The sequence below is a fragment of the Triticum urartu genome, chromosome 6A (genome assembly GCF_056163025.1).
Source record: "Triticum urartu cultivar PI428250 chromosome 6A, HENAU_Tu73, whole genome shotgun sequence".
Taxonomy (NCBI): Eukaryota; Viridiplantae; Streptophyta; class Magnoliopsida; order Poales; family Poaceae; genus Triticum; species Triticum urartu.
The window spans coordinates 461,429,920-461,443,178 of record NC_141878.1 but is presented as its reverse complement, the minus strand read 5'-3'; the positions used below and the strand labels follow the sequence as shown (position 1 = coordinate 461,443,178).

The 13,259-nt window shown below is 46.1% G+C and overlaps 1 protein-coding gene across 1 annotated transcript; it reads right to left on the bottom strand.

Annotated features, from left to right (window-relative positions):
* Positions 1 to 7,849: 7,849 nt before the first annotated feature.
* Positions 7,850 to 12,907, bottom strand: MTA (mRNAadenosine methylase). The gene is made up of 7 exons (XM_087528330.1): positions 11,746 to 12,907; positions 10,338 to 10,436; positions 9,680 to 9,763; positions 9,248 to 9,597; positions 8,745 to 8,961; positions 8,406 to 8,485; positions 7,850 to 8,320 (listed from the first exon to the last, which is right to left on the bottom strand). Exons 1-7 carry the CDS (start codon positions 12,829 to 12,831, stop codon positions 8,128 to 8,130), a joined length of 2,109 nt encoding a protein of 702 aa, XP_087384456.1. The 5' UTR covers positions 12,832 to 12,907; the 3' UTR covers positions 7,850 to 8,127.
* Positions 12,908 to 13,259: the final 352 nt, after the last annotated feature.

The following is a 13,259-nucleotide window of genomic DNA, read 5'->3' as shown; positions in this document are numbered from 1 at the left end:
CTCATTAAAATTTCAAGAAAGTGTTCCCCCTAACTGTGCACCGTTGCGACAGTTCGTTGGTTTCGAAGCACCACGTGATGATCGGGTGTGATAGATTCTAACGTTCACATACAACGGGTGTAAGACAGATTTACACACGCGAAACACTTAGGTTGACTTGACGAGCCTAGCATGTGTACAGACATGGCCTCGGAACACAGAAGACCGAAAGGTCGAGCATGAGTCGTATGGTAGATACGATCAACATGAAGATGTTCACCGATGATGACTAGTCCGTCTCACGTGATGATCGGACACGGCCTAGTTGACTCGGATCATGTAATCACTTAGATGACTAGAGGGATGTCTATCTGAGTGGGAGTTCATAAGATGAACTTAATTATCCTGAACATAGTCAAAAGGTCTTCACAAATTATGTCGTAGCTCGCGCTTCAGTTCTACTGTTTAGATATGTTCCTAGAGAAAATTTAGTTGAAAGTTGATAGTAGCAATTATGCGGACTAGGTCCGTAAAACTGAGGATTGTCCTCATTGCTTCATGGAAGGCTTATGTCCTTAATGCACCGCTCAGTGTGCTGAACCTCGAACGTTTTCTGTGGATGTTGCGAACATCTGACATACACATTTTGATAACTACGTGATAGTTCAGTTAAACGGTTTAGAGCTGAGGCACCGAAGACGGTTTTGAAACGTCGCGAAACATATGAGATGTTTCGAGGGCTGAAATTGGGATTTCAGGCTCGTGCCCACGTCAAGAGGTATAAGACCTCCGACGATTTTCTTAGCCTGCAAACTAAGGGAGAAAAGCTCAATTGTTGAACTTGTGCTCAGATTGTCTGAGTACAACAATCACTTGAATCGAGTGGGAGTTGATCTTCCAGATGAAATAGTGATGGTTCTCCGAAGTCATTACCACCAAGCTGCTTGAGCTTCGTGATGAACTATAATATATCAGGGACATATATGATGATCCTTGAGATATTCGCGATGTTTGACACCACAAAAGTAGAGATCAAGAAGGAGCATCAATTGTTGATGGTTGGTGAAACCACTAGTTTCAAGAAGGGCAAGGGCAAAAAAAAGGGATGCTTCATGAAACGGCAAATCAGCTGCTGCTCTAGTGAAGAAACCCAAGGTTGAACCCAAACCCGAGACTAAGTGCTTCTGTAATAAAGGGAATAGCCACTGGAGCGGGATTACCCTAGATACTTGGTAGATGAGAAGGCTGGCAAGGTCGATAGAAGTATATTGGATATACATTGTGTTGATGTGTACTTTACTAGTACTCCTAGTAGCACCAGGGTATTAGATACCGGTTCGGTTGCTAGGTGTTAGTAACTCGAAATAAAAGCTACGGAATAAACGGAGACTAGCTAAAGGTGAGCTGACGATATGTGTTGGAAGTGTTTCCAATGTTGATATGATCAAGCATCGCACGCTCCCTCTACCATCGAGATTGGTGTTAAACCTAAATAATTGTTATTTGGTGTTTGCGTTGAGCATAGACATGATTGGATTACGTCTATCGCAATACGGTTATTCATTTAAGGAGAATAACGGTTACTCTGTTTATTTGAATAATACCTTCAATGGTCTTACACCTAAAATAAATGGTTTATTGAATCTCGATCATAGTGATACACATGTTCATGCCAAAAGATAGTAATGATAGTACCACCTACTTGTGGCACTGCCACGTAAGTCATATCGGTATAAAACGCATGAAGAAGCTCCATGTTGATGGATTTTTGGGCTCACTCGTTTTTGAAAAGTTTGAGGCATGCGAACCATGTCTATTGGTGTATATGCATGAAGAAACTCCATGAAAATGGACTGTTTGGACTCACTTGATCTTGAATCACTTGAGACATGCAAATCATACCACATGGGCAAGATGACTGAAATCCTCGGTTTCAGTAAAATGGAACTAGAAAGCAACTTGTTGGAAGTAATACATTTTGATGTGTGCAGTCCAATGAGTGCTGAGGCATATAGTGGATATCGTTATGTTCTTACTTCACAGATGATTTGAGTAGATGTTGAGTATATTTACTTGATGAATCACGAGTCTGAATTATTGAAAGGTTCAAGTAATTTCAGGGTGAAGTTGAAAGATCGTCGTGACAAGAGGATAAAATATCTATGATATGATCATAGAGATGAATATCTGAATTATGAATTTGGCACAGAATTAAGACATTGTGGAAATTGTTTCACAACTAATACAGCCTGGAACACCATAGTGTGATGGTGTGTCCGAACATCATAACTGCACCCTATTGGATATGATGCATACCATGATGTCTCTTATCGAATTACCACGATAGTTTATGGGTTAGGAATTAGAGACAACCACATTCACTTTAAAAGGGGCACCACGTAATTCCGATGAGATGACACCGTATGAACTATGGTTTAGGGAAACCTAAGCTGTCATTTCTTAAAAGTTTGGGGCTGCGACGCTTATGTGAAAAAGTTTCAGGCTGATAAGCTCGAACCCAAAGCGGATAAATGCATCTTCATAGGACACCCAAAACAGTTGGGTATACCTCCTGTCTCAGATCCGAAAGCAATAAGGGATTGTTTCTCGAATCGGGTCCTTTCTCGAGAAAAAAAGTTTCTCTCGAAAGAATTGAGTGGGAGGATGGTGGAGACTTGATGAGGTTATTGAACCGTCTCTTCAACTAGTGTGTGGCAGGGCACAGGAAGTTGTTCCTGTGGCACCTACACCAATTGAAGTGGAAGCTTATGATAGTGATCATGAAACTTCAGATCAAGTCACTACCAAACCTCGTGGGATGACAAGGATGCGTACTACTTCAGAGTGGTACGTGATCCTATCTTGGAAGTCATGTTGCTAGACAACAATGAACCTACGAGTTATGGAGAAGCGATGGTGGGCCCAGATTCCGATAAATGGCTCGAGGCCATAAAATCCGAGAGAGGATCCATGTATGAAAACAAAGTGTAGACTTTGGCAGAATGGCTCGATGGTCGTAAGGCTATTGAGTGCAGATGGATTTTAAAAGGAAGACGGACAATGATGGTAAATGTCACCATTAAGAAAGCTCGACTTGTCGTTAAGATGTTTTCCGACAAGTTCAAGGAGTTTACTACGATGAGACTTTCTCACTCGTAGCGATGCTAAGAGTCTGTTGGAATTATATTAGCAATTACTGCATCATTTATGAAATCTTGCAGATAGGATATCAAAACATTGTTTCCTCGACGATTTTTGAGGAAAGGTTGTATGTGATACAACCGGAAGGTTTTGCCAATCCTGAAATATGCTAATAAGTATGCAAAGCTCCAGCAATCCTTCTAAGGACTGGAGTAAGCATCTCGGAGTTGGAATGTATGCTTTGATGATGATCAAAGATTTTGGGTGTATACAAAGTTTATGAGAAACTTGTATTTCCAAAGAAGTGAGTGGGAGCACTGTAGAATTTCTGGAAAGCATATAGGGTTATTTGGAAAGTGTTTTTCAATGGAAAGCCTGGATTAAGCTACTTGAACGTAGAGCATCAAGATCTATAAGGATAGATCAAAACGCTTAATGATACTTTCAAATGAGCACATACCTTGACATGATCTTGAAGGTGTTCAAGATGAATCATTCAAAGAAGGAGTTCTTGCCTGGGTTGTAAGGTATGAAGTTAAGACTTAAAGCTCGACCACGGCAGAAGAGAGAGAAAGGACGAAGGTCGTCCCCTATGCTTAACACATAGGCTCTATAGTATGCTATGCTGTGTACCGCACCTAAAGTGTGCCTTGCCATGAGTCAGTCAAGGGGTACAAGAGTGATCCAAGAATGGATCACAGGACAGTGGTCAAAGTTATCCTTAGTAACTAGTGGACTAAGGAATTTTCTCGATTATGGAGGTGGTAAAAGAGTTCGTCGTAAAGGGTTACGTCGATGCAAGCTTAACACCTATCCGGATAGCTCTGAGTAGAGATACAGGATACGTATAATGGAGCAACAATTTAGAATAGCTCCAAGTAGAACAATTATTTGGAATAGCTCCAAATAGAACGTGGTAGCTGCATCTAGGAGATGACATAGAGATTTGTAAAGCACACACGGATCTGAAAGGTTCAGACCCGTTGACTAAAACCTCTCTCACAAGAAACATGATCAAACCCAGAACTCATTGAGTGTTAATCACATAGTGATGTGAACTAGATTATTGACACTAGTAAACTCTTTGGGTGTTAGTCACATGGGGATGTGACCTTGAGTGTTAATCACATGGCGATGTGAACTAGATTATTGACTCTAGTGCAAGTGGGAGACTGTTGGAAATATGCCCTAGAGGCAATAATAAATTGATTATTATTATATTTCCTTGTTCATGATAATCGTTTATTATCCATGCTATAATTGTATTGATAGGAAACTCAGATACATGTGTGGATACATAGACAACACCATGTCCCTAGTAAGCCTCTAGTTGACTAGCTCGTTGATCAATAGATGGTTACGGTTTCCTGACCATGGACATTAGATGTCATTGATAACGGGATCACATCATTAGGAGAATGATGTGATGGACAAGACCCAATCCTAAGCCTAGCACAAGATCATGTAGTTCGTATGCTAAAGCTTTTCTAATGTCAAGTATCATTTCCTTAGACCATGAGATTGTGCAACTCCCGGATACCATAGGAGTGCTTTGGGTGTGCCAAACGTCACAACGTAACTAGGTGACTATAAAGGTGCACTACGGGTATCTCCGAAAGTGTCTGTTGGGTTGGCACGAATCGAGACTGGGATTTGTCACTCCGTGTGACGGAGAGGTATCTCTGGGCCCACTCGGTAGGACATCATCATAATGTGCACAATGTGATCAAGGAGTTTATCACGGGATGATGTGTTACGGAACGAGTAAAGAGACTTGCCGGTAACGAGATTGAACAAGGTATCGGGATACCGACGATCGAATCTCGGGCAAGTATCGTACCGCTAGACAAAGGGAATTGTATGCGGGATTGATTAAGTCCTTGACATCGTGGTTCATCCGATGAGATCATCGTGGAACATGTGGGAGCCAACATGGGTATCCAGATCCGCTGTTGGTTATTGACCGGAGAGTCATCTCGGTCATGTCTGCATGTCTCCCGAACCCGTAGGGTCTACACACTTAAGGTTCGGTGACGCTAGGGTTATAGAGATATTAGTATGCGGTAACCCGAAAGTTGTTCGGAGTCCCGGATGAGATCCCGGACGTCACGAGGAGTTCCGGAATGGTCCGGAGGTAAAGAATTATATATAGGAAGTCCTATTTCGGCCATCGGGACAAGTTTCGGGGCACCGGTATTGTACCGGGACCACCGGAAGGGTCCCGGGGGTCCACCGGGTGGGGCCACCTGCCCCGGGGGGCCACATGGGCTGTAGGGGGTGCTCCTTGGCCTATATGGGCCAAGGGCACCAGCCCCAAGAGGCCCATGCGCCAAGAATCAAGGGAGAGGAAGAGTCCTAAAGGGGGAAGGCACCTCCGAGGTGCCTTGGGGAGGAGGGACTCCTCCCTGGCCGCACCCTTCCTTGGAGGAAGGGCCAAGGCTGCGCCTCCCCCCTCTCCCTTGGCCCTATATATAGTGGGGGGAAGGGAGGGCAACCATACCTAAGCCCTGGCGCCTCCCTCTCCCTCCCGTGACACATCTCCCTCCTCCCGCAGCGCTTGGCGAAGCCCTGTTGGAATCCCGCTACTTCCACCACCACGCCGTCGTGCTGTTGGATCTCCATCAACCTCTCCTTCCCCCTTGCTGGATCAAGAAGGAGGAGACGTCGCTGCTCCGTACGTGTGTTGAACGCGGAGGTGCCGTCCGTTCGGCGCTAGGATCATCGGTGATTTGGATCACGACGAGTACGACTCCATCAACCCCGTTCTCTTCAACGCTTCCGCGCGCGATCTACAAGGGTATGTAGATCCACTCCTCCCTCGTTGCTAGATGACTCCATAGATAGATCTTGGTGACACGTAGGAAAATTTTGAATTTATACTACGTTACCCAACAAGTCCTTTGTGAACGATGGCCATGGTGGGATAGACAAGGTTGCTTCTTCCTGGACCCTTCGTGGGTGAAGCCCTCTATGGACTCGCGCAGCCGTTATCCTTCGTGGGTTGAAGTCTCCATCAACGTGGACGTATGATAGTACCACCTATCGGAACCACGCCAAAAATCTTCGTGTCTCCATTGCGTTTGCCTTCTCCAAACCCCTCCCTTTACCTTCATATGCAATGTTTTACTTTTCGCTGCTATACTCTTAGAATTGCATGTATAGGTTGATTGCTTGACTTGTGCTAATTACTAAAATCTACCCACAACTAAAATTGGGAAAATGATAGATTTTTATTTGGTCAAGTAGTCTAATCACCCCCCCCCCTCTAGACATACTTTCAATCCTGCAGTCCCCACATAAACTCCAACTCGGAAACCCTACACTCACTTCGCTCCACTCCATCTCTTCTCCTCCCCTTCTCCAATTCGATCCAAATCCCATCTTCGGCAACCATGTCTTGCTCCGGCAGCCGAGGACGAGCTAGGCCTCCGCATTGCGATTGAGCAGTCGCGAGTGGACATGGGGGACAGGTTCGGATCAGGTTCGTCTCCCCTCGCCCGCTGGCACAACACCTACGCCAGAGCCGGACCCTCTCGACCTGCGCATAGCTCCTCGTGGGCTACTCAATCTGCGTCGCCCCTCCGTTGTCCACCTCCCCCGCCGGGCGCTGCTCCGCAAGGGCTGCGGTGGGTTCTAGTGCCCCCTCCCTCGGCGCCGTGGATGCGCACCAGAATCGAAAACACATGGTGCCCGCCCCGGGAGGTAGTGGGCAACGCAGAGGGAGGCGATCGAGCAATCCGTTCACCGCCGCTGCCGCGCGTTGCCGGCGGTGCCCGATGAGGAGGAGCGGCTCCTCACGTGGTTTTACCGTGAGTGCTTATGGCAGCGGAGACAGACGCTCGCCGATTCCGGAGGAAGAACGCGAAGGTGCTCCGGCTAACCATTGAGCAGTCCCTGCGCGAGGCGGTGGAGGCAGCGGCGAGGTGGCCAAGGTCAAGCGCAAGCATGACTGAGCTATCCCGCGTTTGAAGGGCTGCACCGTCATCTCCTCTTCTTCCGACCATGACGACGGCGATGACCCACCTCCTGCCGCAGACGCCTACCCGAACGCCTACAGCAGCACCGACGACCGGAAGGGCAAAGGGCCGGCGAGGAAGTGATGAAGCTCTGCCGTCTCTGTCTTTAATTTCGAGTTTTTAGTAGTCTAGTTAAACTTGTTCGTCGTTTATGTGGATTATTTGAACTTTGGCAAAAAATTTGGAGATCTATTGGTGATCGGAATATGCATTTCTATGTCCATTTGGTGATTCACGTAGTATGCTTTAGTATGGATTTAGGATATCGGATATGAGATACACGGATGTGGACCACAAGATTTGAGGAGTGCCCGATCAATGCCCGTGAACGCGCATGGGCGCGTCCACAGGTTTTTGAGGGTCGGATTTAGTGAGCACGCTGTAGATGCTCTAAGAATGCACAGTAACAGAGAAAACACAAAAAAAACTAAGTACATAGTACAACACAACGCATGGATCAGCCAGAAGAGAGGCTGAGGAGGCAACCTCATAGGTCGCCGGTTGAGCACTATTTGGAACGAGGCGACTGACAATATATTCAGATAGCCGATGACCCTTGACTTTTATCAAGTTTCTTTGTGGACAATATAACTATTACCATATATTAAACGAATGTATGGAGTATTTGATTATCGGTAATCCAGCCATGATGACCTTTAAAAAAAATCTCATATACTCCTCAGCACATCTTTGCAGGGGGAACCCCTCAGCCATTACGAACATAAATTGATATCCTCAAAGAAGAGAAGGACGAAACTGAAATTCACCACACATTTGGTCATTCTATCTAGTATAATGAACTGACAAATCGAGTGTACTGATGGGCTTAGACGGGCAATGCATATTGCCGACATATCAGTGAAGGCTTACACTCGCTCCTTCACCATCCGATTTTACAAGTACAACAGGGATAACAGGTGACAAGAACTATGTAGTGAAACAATAGTAGATCCTTGCAAGAGCGGTCTAATGTGCTCAGAGGGTGCCAAAATCAGGCTGGCCGCTCACCATCTGATGCAACAGGCTTCTGTGATGGAGTACTCTGATCAACATCCATAGGCGCGCTTGCTCTGGGAGGCGATGGCGGCTGCACCTCGAAGTCCGGATAAGCAGCTTTGTACCTTGCCCTCAGCCCTTCATCCACAAGCCTTGTTCCGCTTACCTGGTTGCCAAGAGAGAGCCATCTAAACAGAAAAAAAAATACGAAAAGGTAAGTACATGGATAGTATCTGGTATGCAGAAGAACTATGAGAGGGGAGAGATGCACACCCAGCTTGCGTGTTATGCATTCTAGCAAACAGTTCGAGCTTCCTTGTCCTTGGGCTTATCCGCTCTAGCATGGCGTACATCTGTACAGCAAAACAGACTTGAAGCAGCGCTTTTGAAACGAAAACTATCATAAGAAATTAAAAAATGCAGGTTTTCTATTAGATGTCAAGTTAGTACATGCATGTTTTACTATATGGGATCCAAATCTGTGTAGGGATCTCTAGGTAGAAACAACAATCTGGCAAAGCTATTGCAAGTCATCTAACTACACAGAAACAAGTAAAGAGGCATCACTTGTTCTGAAGCAGCTAGTATGAACCATTGAAGCTGATGTATTACCTCGTCAGGTTTTCTGCTTGTTTCACGCACTTCAGCAACAATAACATCAGTGTCTATATTCCTGTTCACTAAGGGACTCCCTTTTATTCCAACAAGACAATGTTCTTTACTGTGATTCAACCAATGGCCAGTGCGGCCAGTTCGAATAATGCGTTGAAGTTGATTGGTCTTCACCCAAATAATTTCCTCAACACGCTTGTAACCCCAGAGCTCCAAACTGAAGAATAAAAAGGAGGTACACTGAATCAGTGAAAACAGCTATTTTCCAAAAACAAATGTTTAACAGAAAATAAGTAAATAACATTGCACCCTGCATGGTGGACATTAAGAGTAAAATATATAACGCAGATTATCAAATTTGGCAACTATCATCTATTGAGTTACAGGTATGAAGGGTGTTCAAAAGCTACCCCATGGAAATAGATTTCATTGGAGTGAAAAACATTCTCAGAGAGATGTTACAAGTATGAAGCATGAAGAAAATTAAAGGTTCGGAAACTTACCACTCCCGGCCAAGTTCCATCGCACGGCCGGTGACCCATAAGAAAATTAAACCATCCGTTTGTAAAGCAGGCACATTAAGAGTCCTCATTTCATCGTCAGCCATTGTGCCATATGGCAGTTCCATATGAATATCCCACGGGGGATCAGCCATAATTACCCCAAATTGGCCTAAGATGTCCATTCTGAAGTTCCGAATGTCACAGTTTATCCATTGTGACTCTCCAAGCTCTATTTCTGAACAATATTCAGCTCTATGGGGCTTTATTTGCCTAGGGGGAGCAAGGGTGCCCGCCATCATTGGAGCTATATCTGGTGTTTGATCAAGCTCATAGTGGACATACTTGCAAGTCTACAATCATAGAATGGGTGTAAGATAAAAACAGGTGCACAGGAAGAGATTAACATAAAGGGTTTATGCCTCTATGGCCAACCTTAGTGTGGCGGCAGGTGTCCAGAAAAGAGCAATCTCCTAGATTTGTATCAGTATGTGGAGCAATAATACGGCGAAAGTGAACCTGCTCCAAATGAAAGAAAAAGTTGGACACTAATTATCATTAATAGCTAAAAATTATCTACTGAAATCAGTACAGTTTTCAAGCATAGTATTAAGAAAATTTATTGGCATCTCTCAACTGAATAAACATTTAACAACTATATTATTTTTCAGTTCAAACACATATATTAATTCAAATTTCTTCTCCAAATCATTATCCAGAAACTGAAGAAAGAATACCCTTGAGTCCTGATATGGATTTGGAGCAATGAATGGCAACCACGATTATACCCGCACCAGTTCAGCTTCAATTTAATGAACCAGAGGAAAGCTAAAAAGGGTAATTTTCACATACATTTTCCATATAATTCTATCTTAGAGGAAGGGCAATTGTGCCTTAGTACTTTATGTACTAGACAAACTGCAACCTGAGAAATTTAAAGAAGTGATTACATTAACTATACCAGATAGATATTTGCTAAAAAGAAGCAGTCTGAAGGCCAGTTACCCACCATGTTGGTTCAGACAAATAGGCAATAAAAACAAATGTAGGGAAGTATACATTGAGTAGGCAAAATGAGTGTAATAACATTGACCTTAGCACAGGAAACAAAGGAACCAGATTGGCGTCTGCAATCTTCTTTAGTTAAATTGGTGCAATACTCCTTCAGCTGGGAACCACCCTTTGTTTTGAACTGCCAGATACAAAACCAAGGTTAGCAAAAACTAAAAATTGATGATAACCAAACGGCGGAAGATAACAACCAGACCGAATGATTCACTCTGAATCATAGAACAACTTAACGTTACAATATGTGGAAGTAACTGTTATTGGTTTTGCAAAGTTGACAACAGGAAGATCATGCTGGAGGTGTGTAACATAAAAAATGTAAACAATGTTGCTTTCTTCCACATTTATTAAGTACATAAACTAAAGCAATTTATGATAAATTATTTAGTGCAGTAGACCATACAGTGGCTAATCAAACCAGTTCATTTACCACTACAAGACTAACAGCAGTGGTGGAGGGCCTTAGAGCATACTTACTAATTCCATTTCGGTCACCTTTCCAGATGGTGTTTAAACAGAACGTTTTGGCACCGGGGCATTCCCGTGTACCGTTCCAGCCTTCTATAATTACAATGTTCAATTGTTTTATATGCATATATACATTCAAAGGCGCATACAAAAAAGCCAAAAAATAAAAGAGAAATGGACGAAAGAGGCTAGTTGCGGCCAGGCCTAGCATTGTATTGCTTCCAGCCAGTGCAAGCCGACCCATACTTGCGAGAATTAGATGTATTATAGATTCAATGTTTGGAAAAAAAAACATCTGCCCACCATTATTGACACATCATGAAGGTAGCTAAGAGAACCATGCTGAGCTGATACAGCAGAGCACAAATTGTTGTTTGTCCACTGATACCAGCATGAACTGCATGGTATTTTTTACCAGAATACTCTGCTTCAGCAGGAATGGCCAGTACCCGAATAATAGCTTCTGCGTACCATTTTGGTTTTGAGAATGCAATGATAGTTTAATTCCAGCCAGAACAGAACGAAATTAACCCTCCCCCCTCCCACACATTTCCATTACCAGTGTCTACTTATTACCAAGCCAACATGTTTGTGCTGTGCCTATTGTCTTAGCTCACCGAAGTCTCAATTCTCTACTAACTGACTTTAACTGTATTCCCTAATCCCCAACAATACATGAAAACCCTTTTTAGGACTTCTTCCTCCTCATCTTTGTAGCACTCCCATTCTTTTAAATGGCCCGGTATAATATTTTGTGAATGGTTTACATATGTATAGCCATTCTCTTATGATTTTGTGCTCATTCTACCAAGACTTCTCTATAGGTTTAGTACTTGCATAGTTTGCTTAGACACTGGCCAACATTTCAACAATATAACAAGACACTTAATCATCTCAAACTACACAGAACAATGGCACTGCCAACTAACACCTCTTTTGCCGTCGGAGATTGAATAGGAACAAACCTTTGCTGCAACAGCCGTCTCCTTTGCCGTCGGCCGGTGAATGAGATCCAGCAGCTCCTCCCCAGTTTTTGTGTTCTGCTTCTCCTTGTATGTCTTCTTACTCAGCAGCACCTCAAGGTCCTTCAGGTCCTCCTCCTCGGTCCTCTGGTTCTGCTGGGTAGGACTAGGCCCCGGGCTTGGAGCCATGAACGGGCGCTGAAGCGGCATCAACCCTGGCATCATCCTCTGCATCCCCGGCATTGTCATGCCCCTGGGCCGTGGGAACATCGGTGGCATCGAGTGCGCCCACATATCCGGCTGTTGCTGCTGATGTGGTGGTGGTGGTCTTGGTATGATTGCACTGTTAGCGTCGGTCTCGGACGAGGTCGCCTGTGGTATGGGTGGAGGTTGGGGTGACAACAATGTGGCGGATTCTGGTAGCTCTTTGAGGAGCTTGCTACGGTCGATGGCCCAGACCATCATCATCTGCTTGCCTCCAATCATGGCCTCCTCGATCTGCACGCCGCCGCTGTCCTCAGCTATGCGTCGGAGGGCGAGAGCTACAGCGGCGGGCACGGAGCCGCCGAGCTCCGTCGCTAGGTCGGCGAGAGCCGCCCGCTCCGCATCGCTGGCTGAGGAGGATTCAGCCTGTAGGCGGCGCGCGAGCACGGCGGCGTCGATCTCGGCGAAGGGGATAAGCTCGAGGAGGAATACGGCCACCATGGTGCGTACCGCGTCGAGACCGCCGGGGGCAGCGCCTCCCACGGCGGCGGAGGCCGGGGAGGACCCCGGAGAGGTCTTGCGGCGGGTGGAGCGGGCCGGGTCGGGGACGGTGCGGCGGTGGTGGGGCTTCAGGCTGGGGTTCTGGGGGTCGCCGGCGTTGGGATTTGGGGTAGGGGTGAAGGGGCGGTCGTTGAAGGCGGCGATGAGGCGGAGGGAACGGTCGAGGGAGGGGACCAGGTCCGGGACGAGGTGCTGGAGGGAGCCGACGAGGCCTAGCTGCGCCTCACGGCGGAAGGAGATGGCCTCCTCCATGCTCCGGCACTGCTCACGCATGGTCGAGAGGTCGTCGCCGCCGCCGGCGGCGACGTCGGCCTTGGCCTCCATTGTTTTGGTTTTTTGGTCGAGAAAGGGGTTCGAGGTTTTGGATCGAGCTCGCTGCGAACTTGTTCTGCTTGTGATTGTGGGCTGGTCACGTGGACGCGAAGCCCAGTACTGTTGGCGAGTCTGCACTTCCGGCGGAAAGGGCAAGTGCTAGGCGCCGGTGGACCAGTCCCCTCTCGTTAGGGTTTCACGTCCTCTCGGCGGCGATCATCACCACGCGTAGAGATATCTTTCCCTACCTCTGATCACTGAAGCCCTCTCCGTCTAACGACGGGTGCGGCGTTCTGGTTTCACTCCCCGTTCTGGGCGACGAACTAGCGGCGACTGGTTGGCTAGGGTTAGGTCACAGCCCGGTAGAACTCATCTTCGGGTAAGGGAACAAGAAGATGGCGACTGGAGCTTTTGGATCGGGCGATCCGGACGATCTGGCA

Bases quoted from the DNA above. Each gene is read 5' to 3' on its own strand.
- MTA (XM_087528330.1), bottom strand. From the start codon at position 12,831: ATGGAGGCCAAGGCCGACGTCGCCGCCGGCGGCGGCGACGACCTCTCG. The intron at 10,437-11,745 runs GTTTGTTCCTAT...TGTATCTGGCAG, and splicing joins AGACGGCTGTTGCAGCAAAG to TTCAAAACAAAGGGTGGTTC. The intron at 9,764-10,337 runs GTCAATGTTATT...CATTTGGAGCAG, and splicing joins CCTTTGTTTCCTGTGCTAAG to GTTCACTTTCGCCGTATTAT.